Source organism: Leptinotarsa decemlineata, unplaced genomic scaffold (genome assembly GCF_025532065.1).
Source record: "Leptinotarsa decemlineata unplaced genomic scaffold, Ldec_3_MD MMD2_tig00000035_RagTag_RagTag, whole genome shotgun sequence".
In the NCBI taxonomy this organism is placed as follows: Eukaryota; Metazoa; Arthropoda; class Insecta; order Coleoptera; family Chrysomelidae; genus Leptinotarsa; species Leptinotarsa decemlineata.
Genome location: NW_027412540.1, coordinates 25,670,207 through 25,686,511, shown reverse-complemented (window position 1 = coordinate 25,686,511; position 16,305 = coordinate 25,670,207). Strand labels below are relative to the sequence as shown.

The following is a 16,305-nucleotide window of genomic DNA, read 5'->3' as shown; positions in this document are numbered from 1 at the left end:
ACTTAATTATAGGCGGGCTTATGAGCTTCAGAAGCCAGACTCAATACTCTACCACAGTATTTTGTACAAAATACTGTGACTCTACCACAGTACACCCTAACAACAAAGGTGTTCTGTGAATAATACGGCTAAGACTGGCAACCTCAGAAATAAAATTATATATTAAAGTAATGTCAGGTGTCAGATTTATCAATCAATTTCTCCACAAAAAATTGGAGTAAAATGACCCATCCAGAAATTTCTCATGAATTTTCTTACCCGTAGGGTTTTTCTATGTTCTGGATTGGTTCCAGAGAAATTTGTGCGGATTATTTTTATGTGTTTGTGAAGTGCTTATTGCCTAGTGTTCAAATGGCTGGGGCTAATGATCGACCACCCTATCCAAATAACGACACAAGTAGTGATACCGAAGACTACACGGATGATCGAAGAAGAAGGGTGTTCAAGAATCGCATGAGGTAAAAATATGTCTAGATGATTATCTGAATTACAATTTTTCAGATGTTTGTGTGTAGGTTTTTTCCTTTGTTAAGGAGCAAAAAAACGTTTGTTTCAAATGATGACCTGGTTAGTGATGGTTATGAATTCACTTGTTGAATTCACTTGATTCATACTAGAGATACATAACATGACAGTAATTTTATTAACACTTTGGTTTCATCAATTTATTGTATAACTTTATATATCATATCTATGACAATTCCAAAAATAAGCATTTTTCCCACTCACCAGAAATGCAATATTCTTCTCGAGAGGGTTTCGCCAACCAAGTTGTCGTCTTCTGTTTCCTTCATCTCCTGTAGATGCCAACTTGGTTGGTGAAACGTTTGCCGAGAAGAGTATTGAAATTCTGGTGATTGGGAAAGGGCTTGTTTTTGGATTTATTCTAAACGAGATGTTCCAGTTTTTCCTTTCATTCATGGTAATGTTTACACAAATCTTCGCAATATAGTCTATATTTCCAATACACGTTTGAGTACAACAGTAGTTTTTTCTTCACCTGAACAAAAATGCTGTCTCTCATTCTCAGATATATTTTAAGCCAGAGGTTACAAATTCCACTAATCAAATACAGTGTGGTTCTTAAAAATTTTCCATTCCCAGTACTGTACCTCAATAGTTTAATATATAATTATCAATTTCTCCAATTCAAACAAAAAACAAATAATTTTCATGTACTGTGTTGAAGAGTTCCTCCCAAAACTCCAATACTTTTTAGGACACCTGATGCTTCAATGAATTACCCAAAACTACTTTGAAGCATTTTATGTTAAAGTGACCTATATTTTTTTAATAATTGTTTTTCTGAGTTTTATGATTTCATTTATTCTTGAGTCTGATTTAGCTTTAGTTTGAATTTTAAAATGTGATTTTCTGACCAACTTTTTACAGCATTTGACCATGAAAGCTAGTTTTATTCCTAATGAAGTTTATGCATGTTAAAAAGAGTTGATGTTGTGTTGTTTTTTTTACAAAGTAGTGTTTGTCTGATTATTGTAGTTGGTCATTCTTTGTCACATACCTTATTATATTTTTCAAGAATCATAAATTTCTGTTGAATTTATATGCAAACTGTGGCGTTATCAGCTCGAATTGAAAGTCACTTTAAATCCCAATTAATACAGTATATTGTATGTTTTTCACTATAAAGGGTTTTACAAAAACCGCAACACGTGTTTCTGTATACAGTAGTTTTATCAAGCGTTTTATTTTTATATTTTTATGCTTGAGAAAGCTATTGTGTAGCGAAATACGTGTCGCAGTTTTTGTATAACCCTTTATTGTGAAAATCATAAAAAAAGTATATTATTTGGTTTAATATGGATTTTCATCAAGTATCTGCTAGTTCTATTGAATCGAAACATCAAAAAGGTATTGAATACTAATAAAAATTAGTATTGGAAAATATATAAAATATGTATCTTACGATACAGATTCAGTTCTTATGTTTTTCATATTACATGTTGTATGTTTCGATATGAGATAAATTTATGAAGTTATTAAACGTATTTTACTTTTTTTTTCGAGATGTTTTTTACAAATAGAATGATCTGCATCAATTGTCTCTCACATTGAAAAAAAAGTACATTTCTGAGAGGGGGCTACTTCATACCCTTCGTTTTCAAACAGTTTAGGGTGACTCAAGGTGTGGAAGGAGTACGATCTCACAGTCATTTCTTGTGGGTTATGATCTGTCATTTTTTTTGTATTAACTTTCAAATGAGAACACTACATATATACGTGTTTAACTTACTTTAAAATATATGAATATCATATAATATTCTAATATGTCCTTGGTTGTATAGCTTTATTGAATCAATTAATAATAGTTATTAACAAATATATTGCTTTGCAAAGTTATGGATCAATGTCGAAGCCAAAGTCATGCCTTGTACAGAGGTCCATGTCCCTAACGGAAACTAGGTGCCATTCAGTAGCTACGCCTAAGCAATGTCTCAATGCTCCTCGCAATAGGCAAGGACTGTAAGTTATCCAGCTCACATAGACATCAACAGCTTCATTTTTTAGGTCGCGCACACTTATACAATCTACCGGATCCATCAAATCGGCATCCCAAACGAACGGTTCAGGCAATATGAGCGAGGATAGGGTAACCCTTGTCGTGGACAACACAAGATTCGTAGTTGATCCAGCAATATTCACAGCCCATCCAAATACAATGTTAGGAAGGATGTTCAGCACATCTCTAGAATTTACCCATCCTAATGATCGCGGGGAATTTGAAGTAGCCGAAGGCATACCAGCTTCTATTTTCAGAGCTATTTTGGAATTTTACAAAGGAGGTCTCATCAAATGTCCACCCTCGGTTTCCGTACAGGAGTTGAGAGAAGCTTGCGACTACCTTCTTGTACCCTTTGATGCCAATACAGTACGATGCCAAAACTTGAGTGAGTAATAATTCTAACAAGACCATAGGGAACTGTTTAAAATGTAACATTGTGGGATCTAAGCAGAGCTTTTGACTGTGTAAACCATCATTTACTACTAGAGAAACTTTAATTTTATGGTATCAGAGGATCAGCTTTGAAATTCTTCCAGTCTTATCTCTAAATGGTTATTTATCAGATGAAAGGTCTATGAATCATGGAATACCTTAGGGATCCATCTTGGGACCATCCCTGTTTGAAATCTATATAAATTATATATTCTATTACTTCTTATCCAGTACAGTAATCACCACAATGTTACAATCAAAATTCTGATATCTCAAATTGACTTGTAAATGCCAGAGAAACCAAAGACATGGGTTTACATCCAACAAACTGAAACTCAACAGGGAAAAAACTCAGAAAATAACTATATCTTCTAATACCAGCGTAACAATCAAAGCTCAAGTTAAGTTGTTAGGTATAATTATAGATGAGTTGTTTCAAAGGGAATCACATATTGACCATCTCTGATCAAATCAAATCAAATCAAAATATACTTTATTGCCTGAAGAACATAATTCTCATTGACAAAGTCGTTTACAAAATAAAAGCTCTCGACACAGTTGTTTCTACTTCACCAGTTGAAAAAAGTATTCAACCATAAAACACTTCTCATTTCGTAGCATTCCCTCTTTCACCTTTCATATGGGATACTCCTTTGGGGTAGATCTACTTACGCGATCAGATCTTTTCACATGCAGAAAAAAGCCATCCGAATTATAGCTGGAGCTCCATTCGACGCACACTATCAACTGCTTTTTAGAAAATTGGGAATAATGTCTTTGCATGTACGTTGATTTTCTACTCCCTGTTAGAAATACATAAAAACAAAATACCCCTCTCCAAACACTCATCATCATTATGAAACTAGAAATGTGGGACAACTCAGACAGCCAAGATTTAGACTTGAAATATCATTACGAAATTCTCTGAACGTTAAATTATTTAACAAACTTCCATATAATGTGACTGAATTGAATTTTAATTTGTTCTAAAGGAAAATCAAAGGGTACCTTACACGAAATTGTTTTTATTCTGTACATGATTTTATTCAGACTAAACAGCCTTATTTTTTTGCATTACTATTTATACATTTAAGAATCTTTTTTTTTTATAATTCGATTCTTTATTTGTTAACTATTTTATAAAACATTTTCAAAATTTATATTTAATCCTATTTTTGTATTGTTCTCTCTATTTGCACACTAATTTGTACCAACTGTCTATGACTTGTCACAAATGCATATTCATAACGTGATTTAAAAAAAATCTATCTATTTAAGAAAGTGTGCCCCATATATCTACCTTGCATAGGTAGGTATATGGGTCCAAAATGAGCGGGTGCAACCCGCGAGGGTTTATTGGGGCTCCTCGATCAACTTAATGAAGCCATTTACTTTATTTGGTGAAAGAATCTTTCAGTCTACGGCGGGGCAGGCACATAGTATGTGCTCTGCTACCAGGGCCTTAATTTCCTTGCGGAATATAGAATAATCCACTCAAAGGTTGACAGACAATGTAAGATTTTCCTCGATGTAATAAGGACCGCCAAGTAGGTAAGCAACACAAATGTGTGGCTTGAGAAGAAGGTTTTGGAGGTGCAACTCTGGAGTCAGACCTGTGGACCATGTTCTGGAATATATTCTATGGTAGAGAACATGGAATACTGAATATTTCAACTTTACTTTCATTATAATTTTTTTCATTTTGTCAATATCTTGGATATTTTTGTTTAAAAAATGGTAGATAATTCAGACAAGAACTTAAGTAGAAATGTCGAATAGAAAAATAAAGAATAACCAGTTTTTGACTATATATCTATAGATGTTTTATATTGGTTCTTCGAGGTCAAGAAATAGTAATATGGAAAAAACAAATCTAATATTTTGTTCAAAAACTTTCATACACCACAGCAATTGAGAATCCCACTGCTGAAAATCTAGTCAATCAAGACCGATGAATTATTAATTTTTTAGAAAGCCAGAGTTTTTCTAAATTAGTCCTTTTGAGTGAACACTGGCTCAAGGCAGGTCTTTTCACGTGCCAGGATACTCAATAATCCCCATTCATGGCGGAACTTTAATTCTGATCAAAAACTCTTACGAAGAATTGGAAATTAAAATCAGGATTCTGCAAAAAGAGAATACTAAAAAATTAAAACAAACAAAAACAGCAAGTTCACAAACAAACAATTCAATGAGTCATAAATCTACCACAACTGATATACAAGCAAGGGACCAGTCCAGTGGCGGAGTCAAACTAATTAAAATGGGTAAAACTGACAATGAAGTAGTAAAAACTTCTATAATATCGGAAACTAAAATGATCAGACCTGACAGAAATGAGACAATATTGAATCTTGCTAGTTCAAATAAAAAAATAATTTTTTGTTCAAACTATTATGGTAGAAATATGGCAGGCTATCTCCAAAATCTAACATCTCACTTCACAGTGGAATCTTACATAAAATCTAATGCTGATCAAGACACAATTTTGAAAACTTCGGTATCATGTGCAGAAAAGCTGACCAAAGATGACGTGTTAATTATATGGTCGAAAGAAGAAATAAATACTGGAAAATTACTATCATTTATCGAAAGTACAAGTCACACAAATTCCGTCATAATTACAAAGCCGTACACCTACAACAGATGGAGCAAAAATGACGTTATTTATGAAAATAACCTTATGTTATCCAAGAAGCTACGTAATCTTACTAGTTCAGTAAAACTTTTTGAATGCAACAGCTATCTGAAATGGTTTCATTTTCATAGATATAGTGAGATGTTGAAAAACTCAGGAATAGTGTTGGTAAGCAAAGCTCTAATGACATTCATAAATGAGAAAATAATGCCAGCTGCAGAAGATAAGATTTCAGAGAATTTTGAAACCTTTGCACAAGAACCCAAATTAACAAATAACAACGGAACTCAAGATGATCACTTATCTCAGTCTGAGTTTATTCCTCATGAATCAAGAACAGAAAATATAGATAAGTCACTTTTTACAGAGATGAATGAAACAATAAATCATTCTGATTTTTTAGAACTGAAATGGACGTAGAATCTATAAAAGTATTGAAAATATTACATATTAATGTACAATCCATGGCATCAAAAATACATCAAATTGAAAGTTTATTAATTCAGACAAATATTGACTTCCTGTGCTTAAGTGAACACTGGATGAATGATTTGAACATTAACATGGCAGTTATTCCTAATTATACGTTGATGACATCTTTTTGTAGAAAGTCAAGAATTCATGGAGGAACGGCTATCTACATGAAAAATAATACAGGAATAAATTATAGGCCAATGACAAACAAATTTTCTGAGGAGATGGAACTTGAGTACTGTATGCTAGAAATAACTGCGAATGTAAAAATATGCTTGATTTGCATATACAGACCCCCAAATGGCTGTGTTAAGAACTTTATTGACAAATTGTCTCTCATTATCAATGAAGTATTATCTACTCATAAAATCATAATTTGTGGTGATTTAAACATTGATTTTGTAGACAAGAAAAACGACAACTTTAAATTATTAAAGGATCTGATGGATTCATATGAATGCCACAATTTAGTTTCGACACCTACAAGAATTTGCACTAATAAAAACAATCAAACTTCAATTAGTGGAATTGACTACATTATAACTAACTTGGATCTTAATAAATGTACTCAAACAACATTCAATCCCCACCTCTCAGATCATTTAGCAACTTCTATGCATTATAACTACAGCACTCCTGAACCTGAAATAGATATTATCCCTACTGGCTTCCACAGAAACATATCATTTAAGAATATCCGTCAGTTGAAAACAATGTTAGATACAAAGGAATGGGATATATCCTACGATAAATCATTATCAGTCAATTTCCAGAATTTTTGTGATCAATTCAAAATGCTTTACGATGAATCATGTCAACCGATACCCAATTCTAAGACCTCACGAAAAAAAAAAAAATAAAACAAATTGGTTTAATCTGGAGTTAAAACTGGCAAGGGATGATCTAGACAATGCCTACGTTATGAGTAAACAATCAGAAAATGCATTGTTGGAAAGATTGTATAAAACAAAAAGGAAAAATTATAGAAAACTTATAAGCGATGCTAAACGGGCTAGCATTAACGAAAACATTGTTAAAGCCAGTAACAAATCAAAACAAATTTGGAAGGAAGTCAACACAAAATTAGGCAGAAGTCCAAAAAATAATAGCGGTATAACACTTACAATAAATGATACCACATTTACTGATCCCGTCTCAGTAGCTAATTGTTTTGGCGAACATTTCTCCACTAATATAAAAAACAAAATTGACGAATATTTTGGAGTTGACGTGTCTCAAAGCTGCACCACTGGTGAAATGCAACAAAATACCTTTTTCTTCGAACCCGCCACAACCGAAGAGGTCAAATCAACAATATTCAACCTCAAAAGTAAAACGGCATCAGGACCTGATAATGTATTTCCCAATGTTTTGAAACTAGTTTCCATTAGTGTGGTGCAACCCCTAACTGACCTGATCAATATGTCTATTGAAACAGGTGAATTTCCAGATGTGCTGAAATTGAGTAAAGTGATCGCCATACATAAAAGTGGTAATAGATCAGAAATTGATAATTATAGACCAATTAGTCTTCTCAGTATTTTTTCAAAAATTTTAGAAAGACTAATGTACAATAGACTAATGAATTTTTTAATAAGTCATAAAATTTTATCTGATTCTCAACATGGATTTCGCATGGGCAGGTCAACTGAATCTGCTACTACCCTTTTTGTTGATTTCATATCTAGGAATATGGACGATAGGAAGCACGTGGCAGGAATTTTCTTTGACTTGTCTAAAGCTTTCGACTGTATTGATAAAGTGTTTATGGCTTCCAAACTGTATAATATTGGCATTAGGGGAAATATTCTTGACTGGATCATTTCATTCCTATCAAATAGAAAATTCTTTGTAGAAATAGATAGTGTTGAGTCAGAAAGATATTCAGTTGATGTTGGAGTAGCGCAAGGTTCAATTCTGGGACCATTGCTTTTCTTACTATTTCTCAATGACCTCCAAATTAATGTCGATAGGCGCTTTTATCTAATCAATTTTGCTGATGACACAACATTTGCTGTAGCTGAGTCATCTATGGAGGATATGATTTTATCGGTCGAACTCTGTATTAGTGAAATGACAAAATATTGTCATTCCAATAAACTGATGCTAAATGCACAGAAAACGAAAATTATATATTTCAATAAGAACAATTTGATCGATAGTAAAGTCCTACAGACACATAACTCCACTAAGTTTCTGGGTGTAATGATTGATAAATCACTCTCATGGTCTGAGCATATTGAAGGTTTATCTAAAAAACTATCCAAGTCATACTTCGCAATTCTGCAATTGAGGTATGAACTTCATGAGAATATACTTATCCAAGTTTATTATGCATTAGTATATTCTGCACTATCTTTTCACATCACGTTATGGGGAAATGCTACAGAAATAAATAGGATATTTGTTACACAAAAAAGAATTGTTAGAATGATGTTCAACATGAAGCCACGTGATTCTTGCAGGGAAATTTTTAAGAGTAAAAAGATTATGACAGTTTGCTGCATTTATATTTATAAAAGTTGCTTACACATTAAAAAGCATGAAAATGAGCTAATAAAAAACAATTACCACCATCAATATTGCACTAGAAATGCTTCAAATTTATTAACAATGACTCACAGAACATCCGCATTTGAAAAATCGCCAACTTATGCTGGGGTAAAAATATATAATAAACTCCCTAATCTAATGAAGGCCTGTAATACTATCGAATTAAAAAAATCACTGAAAGATTTCTTATTGGCTAAATCTTATTATACATTACAAGAGTATTTCGCTGATTGAGTTTTTGTGGATATCTGTGTGTAAATAATCTTATTCTTTTATGTTTTAATCTTACATTTTTACATTTGTACATCTATACGTTTTTACATTTTTATTTATACATATATGTATATATATCTGTATTTTATGGTCCTGTGTTTATATGTATTGAATGTATATTTACATGTTTGTTTGTTTACATATTTATAAGTATAAGTTGACATGTTCGATACCATGTAGTTGGTCCATGAATGAATAAATTTCTTTCTTCTTCTTCTTCTTCTTCTTCATCCTTCATAACATCAATACACTACTTTAAAAAAAAAACCTTTGAATTTTACATTATATATTGCTCAGAAATGAAATTATACATGATACGCTTTTATAGGGCTCCTTCATCAGACAAAAATTTGTTATTGAAACACTTTGAATCATTATTCTCGCAACTACCTTGGCGATCGTATAATATCAATTCTAAAGATTCCTACTCAGAATCTCCTTTCATTTTTAATCCAACCATGCATTAAAACTGCCACTCGTACTTCTCAATACTCTGCTTCAATAGTTCAGATCTCACAAACATTGAAGCTGTGGTTTTAACAAAAATTCCCTTTCAAAATTACCAGTAAACGTGAAAAAAATGAGTCATTTATTCAGCAAGTAAAACTGTGATAGGTTTTATCAACATTGTGAGTAAAGGAACTGGGTTTCCTTCTTAGATAATTCTTACCCCTTCAAGACCTTCTATAATATACTGTCAGAAAATCTGAATGAATCATTTCTTCTAAAAAAAATCAAAATAAAAAACCCTGATTGACTAATATCTGCAAAAACCTACATGAAAAAATTTATAGATCATACCTTAACTTCATTTATTAATTGCTTTAACAAATACAGGTCAGTTTGCGGAACTTTGAAGCATGCCAAGCAGATCTACTACAAACAAAGACTAGAAAGGGCAGGAAAGAAAGCTTTCTCAAAGGAAAGGCCAGGAAACATTACACTGAAGTTTGCTTACGCCCCAATTTGTTTTCTATGAAACAAACCCCAAGGAATTGATAGCAGTTTTCTGGTTAACATTTTTGAAAAACTACCATACTCAACCTTAGTTGTTTTATCACAACTCAAATCCAATGTGAATCGCTACTATCACACAGACTCCGCTCTGTGACCTATTAAATGCATTCGACTGTGTCAATCATGAGACCCTTTTGAATAAGTTGCAACAGTATGGCTTCAGAGACACTTGTTCCATTCATATTTATCAGGCCACAAACAGATAGTTAAAACAACCGAGTGTTCTTATCAGACCATCAAATGTGGTGTATCTCAAGGATCGGACCTTGGCCCAATTCTGTTTCTCATCAACATAAATGATTTAGCTTTTACCTATAGTTGAAAAATGTTAATCTGATATATCCAACAGTTGAATTTTTCTGGCGCTATAACAGCCTCTTCATTTTCAGGGGGTCTCCTGCATGAACTGTCTAATGAAGGAGCCAGGTGTCAGTTTGAAGTGTTTCTGGAAGAACTAATTCTTCCTCTCATGGTTAACTCTGCCCAAAGAGGTGACCGAGAATGTCATATTGTTGTCTTGTTAGATGATGATACTGTTGACTGGGATGAAGAATACCCTCCTCAAATGGGCGAAGAATATAGCCAAACCGTTAACAGCACTGCCATGTATAGGTTTTTCAAATACATAGAAAATCGAGACGTTGCCAAACAAGTATTGAAGGATAGAGGGTTGAAAAAAATACGTCTCGGCATCGAAGGTAAATTTGAGTTCTAATAGTGATATTTTTCAAACAGCTACTGCCATCTCTTGGTCAGGGCGGGTACTTCTGATGAATGATTCTATACAAATTGTATTTTTTTATATGTATCTCCCATGTGTATATGAATGTTTTTATCGACCTTCCTTGGGTATTTTCATTCCACAATCTGAAAAATAGTATTGTGGAACATGAAAATACCCAAGGAAGGTGGATAAAAAACTGATTTTCCTCTACAAAAAATTACTTTTGTTCAATGTGAATTGTATTGTGTATTATTTGGATACACTTGGTAATAAAGTATAATGTAATGTGTTTTGAATTAATGAATGGATTTTAACACTTACAGGTTACCCAACCTATAAGGAAAAAGTCAAAAAACGTCCAGGCGGAAGGGCGGAAGTTATATACAACTATGTCCAGAGGCCCTTCATTCACATGTCCTGGGAAAAGGAAGAAGCGAAAAGCCGACACGTTGACTTCCAGTGTGTGAAGTCGAAGAGCGTAACTAATCTGGCCGAGGCCACTGCTGATCCCGTTTTAGAGTTGGATTCTAGAGGAAATCCAATTGCTTCTTCGCTGATGAACGCAATACCACAAGTATTGCCAGTCGATGTACATTTGGGGGTTGAAAATGAAGAAGGGGCAGTCGGAGGAGTTCCAGATCTCGATATTGTTAACAATTTGCCGCCTGATGAGCCAAATTTGTAATAAATTATCAACTTTTGTTGCGCTGTAATGTAGGATTGTTGTAGCAGCTCATTATCCTTGGAGTGTTTGGGTGTGACAATTTACGTTATAGTAATTGGTGGTTAAAACTACATATAGTTAATATAAAAGAATTTTTTCATGATATTTCATGTTTGTATCACACTTTTGTATATAGTCACGTTTTTCGGCACAATGTTCATTGCGGTATTTAGTAATTGTGATACGTTTCACTTTGTATTCCGTGAGAGAAAAAATTGATGCACTGATATTGGCTGTGCCCCCTGCTCACAAAAAGTGTCATTCAAGTCCGTCTAACTAGCATTCCCACGGTCTGAAATGTCCACTAATATCTGAACCTTTGAGACTGAGATCAAATTATATGTTAACAAGTGTTGTTTCAATTTCAAATCCTATTGTGATCATTGAATGAAAGGATTAATTCTAATATGTTGTATTGTTCTTATCAAAAGTACGGGAAAGTTGACTGAAGGTCTATTAGGCCACACACTGAATTGAGCATAGAATCGAATTCTAAATTATCAATCTATACAATCCTCATGAGGTTATGAAGCCATAAAATTGCTGGTTCAATTCAGTTTTGTTTTTTTTAAGAGCCTTTGTCATATGACTGAAAATGTTGAATTTTGTAATGCTCTTCCCCAATAGGAGAAAAATATTTCTGTGTGCTTATTATGACTGTAAATTAAGATTTTTGTACTCGTTTTATTAAAAAATGTCAAAATATAAAATTTGAATAGTATCTTTTATTTGTTTATTAGTCCTATCTTATCCTTAACATCATTTATTTTGGGAATTGAGAGGTTCTTGTAGCCTGAAGCAGTCGCTCACAACTTTCCACTTGTCTCCTTGAGCGGTCACTATAAAGTTCTGTTGAAAAGATTTTGGGGTCTTTTCTTGATACTTTACTGATCCGGTTACTTGAATCATGAAAGTTAATTGTCCATTAACAGCTGAATCTGTAAAGAAAACAAAATAGATGACACATGATGTTCACATGACAATATTTATACGTGAACTGTTGTGAATGTTCAAATTTCACGGGCTACGTACATTCGATTAGCGTTTTTTTTTTCATGTTCCTTGGCTGGTCTCTTTCCCCAAAAGGAGTGAAAAGTGTTATTCTAATATAGTATAAGATTTGTGGTTGTTAAAAGAGCTGGCATGAAACCATTAGATATTTAAATTCTCCTGATAGCGATAAACCTGACAGCCACATTTTGATTTGAACCGTAGAATATCGAATGAGAATTCTATTTCTGTTCATATTTTGAACTTTGTTTTAATAAGCCAATCTGGGCAGCAGAGAACTACAAAGATTCATCTGGTGTTCTCTAAGCAAGTGGCTCAGAAAAAAGTTGTTTTTCACCACAAATCAACTTCTTGCCTTGAGGTGTTAAGCACAGGACAGAGGTAGATATTACGACTATTTACAAAGCCTAAAAAATGAAATAGGAAGAAATCCCTATTTTAAGCCTAAATAATGAAATAGGGAGAATAAATCTCTATTTTCTCTTCCTTTGACATTGCGCCCAACAAAAATTGTGAGTATAGTATACTACTGAATTAAAATTTTGTTATGAAAATCACAAATAAATTGTTCTAACTGAATGGAAGTGTATTATTAAAAGCATACCTAATATCGGCTGAGCATCTAGCGTATTTATAACATGATCTGTTGCAGGCAAATCTATCATGAATTTCAGTATATTTTCATTACCAGTTACACCATTACCATTCCAGGCTAACACTCCAGTATCCAGGTATAATCTTGATATCAACTAAAAATGAAAAATTGAAGAGGGTGAATTTTAATCAGATGGAGAAGTAGAAAGTCAAAAATGTGTTCCTAAAAACTAATCTCTCCTAAAAATATATTTTATTTTATCAATAATAATGACAAAACTTCCTATGTTTTTATATCACTTGTATTTGTAACTAATGTTACAGTAGTTTCGTCCTGCAAGGACATTTTCAAAGGAATACAATTGTAATGTGTGCAGTGGTACAGACTCTAAATATGACAAAATCTTAAACATTCTAAAACTGATCTACTGATCAGTTTTAGAATGTTACTACCAGAAGTTACACTCTTCAATTACTTCACAGTTCACCCGAAATATTTATGAACTTACATGTCGTCTTTTGTCCACAGTCTCATAATAAAGTTTAGTAAATTCTTCAGCTACTCTGCAAGCTTGGTCAATTTTCAATTTAATCTGAAATTAATTTTTAATATTTGGGATACAAATAACAATTTTATTTATTACCTGATCCATGTCTTATAAAATTTTATACAACTGGGCTACTTTGTTAAATAGATGAACTGTTCAACATTACTTCAACTGTAATGTAATATAATTTGTATATATCAAATTTAAGGTTGTTTAGGTTGTAAACTAAGATCTCTGGTAAACAAAACCCAAAAATCAAAAGTACTTCTTCTGCTTCTTTTCTATTGAATGGCCTCCAAAAGTAGAAAATTGACAGTTAACACAGATGTATTGTTCTTAAATTCAAAACGAAACATTTCTGATGGTTTATTTCAACTTATAGACCAATAGACGAGGGAGAGTAAAATGTAGAGATCGGATTCTTTATGGAGGACCAGTAAACACTGGCGTGTAACAATAGTCAACAGTTACCAAACATTAAGTTTTATGTTACCAACACAGAAGTGTTTTGAGAATAAACTACCATTATATATTTGTTTAAATCTATTTGATGGGTAACATTTTATTGTCAATAAAGAATAAATATAACAATGTATGTTATTCTTCTGACTAAATTGAAAACAAACAATAAGTTAACCAAAGAATGTAAACTTTCACAGCCGGAGATAACTGTGCAACCAACGGCTAACAAAAACTATCAGACAAAGTCTAAGGTTGGCTAAGGACCCTAGAGAATCATTAGCAACACCCTCGGTATATCGAGTTCCTTGGTCTACATTGGAACCACGAAAAGAAATGCGATTACCCATCTCTCTGAACACAATAGAAATTGTCGACTCAGACAAACCGACAAATCAGCTGTAGCTGAACACGCTCTCAACAAAGAAGGCACTCACAAAATTTCATTCGAACATACAGTAATACTCGATATCACTTAAAACTACTATCCAAGAGCATATAGAGTACAGAACTATAACTTAGAGTAATAGTAAGTTATAGTTTTGTGATATAGACAGGCAACAGTAACTCAAAAGTACAGTATTTCAATTAAGGGTTAGTACACGTCTTCTTTAAATTTTATATCAGTTTCGCCAATCATTAAACACATGACAGTGAAACATGAACAATCATTTTTAAGAGAATACGGTTGGCTACTTCATTGAAAAATAACAAAAGTTCAATTTCAGTGCTATTTTCAAATGTTCATTCGGCCTGATTTGTGGCTCTTGTATGAAAATTCATATTGGCCAAACGGTGAACTTTTTCCCAAAGACTTAAAGAACGTAGAAGTAATTTATTGAATGGAAAGACCAATTTCACATTTGCGAACCATCTTTTAGCAGAAGGACATAAGTTCAGTCATGACTATGTACATTTAGAAAAGAAAAGTTTGAAACTCAGTCTTTTAGAATGTTCAGAAATAAATAGATTTGAGAATTCTGGTAATTTACTAAATGCTCATATAAAATAACTTCCCGTAACTGAATATTTCTTCAAATGTGGAAACGGGTACATGAGCCCAGGTAATTTCATTCATTACAGGTTTATTCAAATGGAGTTATACATTTTCTCTTCCTCTCTTATGTTAATGTTTATTGATACTCAGATACTCAAAATGTAGATACTACAAATTGTAACAACATATATAAAGCATTGAATATGTAGATTTTAGTTAGTGCCTGGAGAAGCTGTTATGTAGCGAAACACGTGTTACGTTTTTGTAAAACTGTTTAGTGAAAATCTCACAATGAAATATTTCTTGAAAAGATTGTATTATTTTTTTGATTCAATAATTGATTGAAAAATTTGCCTTCTATTGGTCTGTATTCACCATCCAACAACAAATTCCAATGACTATTTAACATTATTGATGATTCGGTAATTAACCGAACGCTATTTCGCTCTACATCATGGAAATATAATTCAAACTTGAGTGCTCTATGGTGTTTTTGCAGAAAACACTGTCACTAATTACATACTTTCAAAAAAAAGCGGGAAAAGGGAACGTGTAGTATTTTCAGTATATGTGGATGGAAAATGTTTCACATATCCAATAATAATACATGTTTCTGATTCAATTGTTTGAAAATTCCAATATTGACACAAAATAGCTGATTATGAATACAAGGCAAATAAAAGTGGTGAATTTACAGTGATCTACCCAACCTGTGGTGATCATTTACTTATACACAAAAAATGAAAAATCTATTGATTTTATATTATATGCATGTGCAAAAAATATTAAAATCAGTCGAAAGGAGAAAAGCGAATTGTCAATTCCAAACATATAAGTGTCAAAATAAATACGCAATAAAAATTATTCATACATCATATCCCCGCCAAAATTATTATTTTGATTAATTCTGGATTTCAGTCACGTGGTATTCGTCAGAGACAGGAACCCGTTATTTCATTATTGATGGCGCCAAGTTGAAATTTTAGTTCGTGTGTTACTTTTTATTTTGGATTTTTATATACTTCTCAATCTTTTTTAAAGGTATCACTCTTCATTGATAATAAAATAGGAGAGTCATCTACATAAGGTTCAATTATAAGCATATCGAACAACTTGAAATATGTAATGAGGACATGTTAGTAATAGAAAAGGGAGAAGAAAGATGTTGTCTTTAATCGGCTTTTTTGTATAAAATTCTATTTGAAAGAAATCAAATATTGAATGAAAATGGTAATTTTCATTTCTGAACTGCACCATTAGTAATTTAACGAATCATATTGATTAAAATTAGCGAACGATAGAAAAATAATGAAATATGAACTAGGGAAAAAAGATGG

General features: G+C 32.7%; 2 protein-coding genes across 3 annotated transcripts; one reads left to right on the top strand and one right to left on the bottom strand.

Annotated features, from left to right (window-relative positions):
• Positions 1-155: 155 nt before the first annotated feature.
• mri (BTB/POZ domain-containing protein mrityu) lies at positions 156-12,080 on the top strand. Of its 2 annotated transcripts, XM_074172152.1 has the most exons (5): positions 156-458; positions 2,359-2,475; positions 2,530-2,909; positions 10,301-10,609; positions 10,959-12,080. In XM_074172152.1, exons 1-5 carry the CDS (start codon positions 274-276, stop codon positions 11,318-11,320), a joined length of 1,353 nt encoding a protein of 450 aa, XP_074028253.1. In that variant the 5' UTR covers positions 156-273; the 3' UTR covers positions 11,321-12,080. The 2 variants fall into 2 exon arrangements, with proteins under 2 accessions (XP_074028253.1, XP_074028254.1); XM_074172153.1 differs by lacking the exon at positions 2,359-2,475.
• On the bottom strand, positions 12,065-13,793 carry Nxt1 (NTF2-related export protein 1). The gene is made up of 4 exons (XM_023158267.2): positions 13,609-13,793; positions 13,474-13,557; positions 12,975-13,119; positions 12,065-12,297 (listed from the first exon to the last, which is right to left on the bottom strand). The coding sequence occupies exons 1-4, from the start codon at positions 13,615-13,617 to the stop codon at positions 12,119-12,121; spliced, it is 417 nt and encodes a 138-aa protein (XP_023014035.1). The 5' UTR covers positions 13,618-13,793; the 3' UTR covers positions 12,065-12,118.
• Between the last annotated feature and the right edge of the window lie 2,512 nt (positions 13,794-16,305).

What these genes read in the sequence shown, in the direction of transcription:
- mri (XM_074172152.1), top strand. Translation starts at nt 274, where the DNA reads ATGTTCTGGATTGGTTCCAGAGAAATTTGTGCGGATTATTTTTATGTG. An exon ending in GTGTTCAAGAATCGCATGAG is followed by an intron (nt 459 to 2,358) that starts GTAAAAATATGT and finishes TGCTTTGCAAAG; the next exon opens with TTATGGATCAATGTCGAAGC. An exon ending in AGTACGATGCCAAAACTTGA is followed by an intron (nt 2,910 to 10,300) that starts GTGAGTAATAAT and finishes CTTCATTTTCAG; the next exon opens with GGGGTCTCCTGCATGAACTG.
- Nxt1 (XM_023158267.2), bottom strand. An exon ending in CTGTGGACAAAAGACGACAT is followed by an intron (nt 13,120 to 13,473) that starts GTAAGTTCATAA and finishes TTTCATTTTTAG; the next exon opens with TTGATATCAAGATTATACCT. An exon ending in AGATGCTCAGCCGATATTAG is followed by an intron (nt 12,298 to 12,974) that starts GTATGCTTTTAA and finishes TTTTCTTTACAG; the next exon opens with ATTCAGCTGTTAATGGACAA.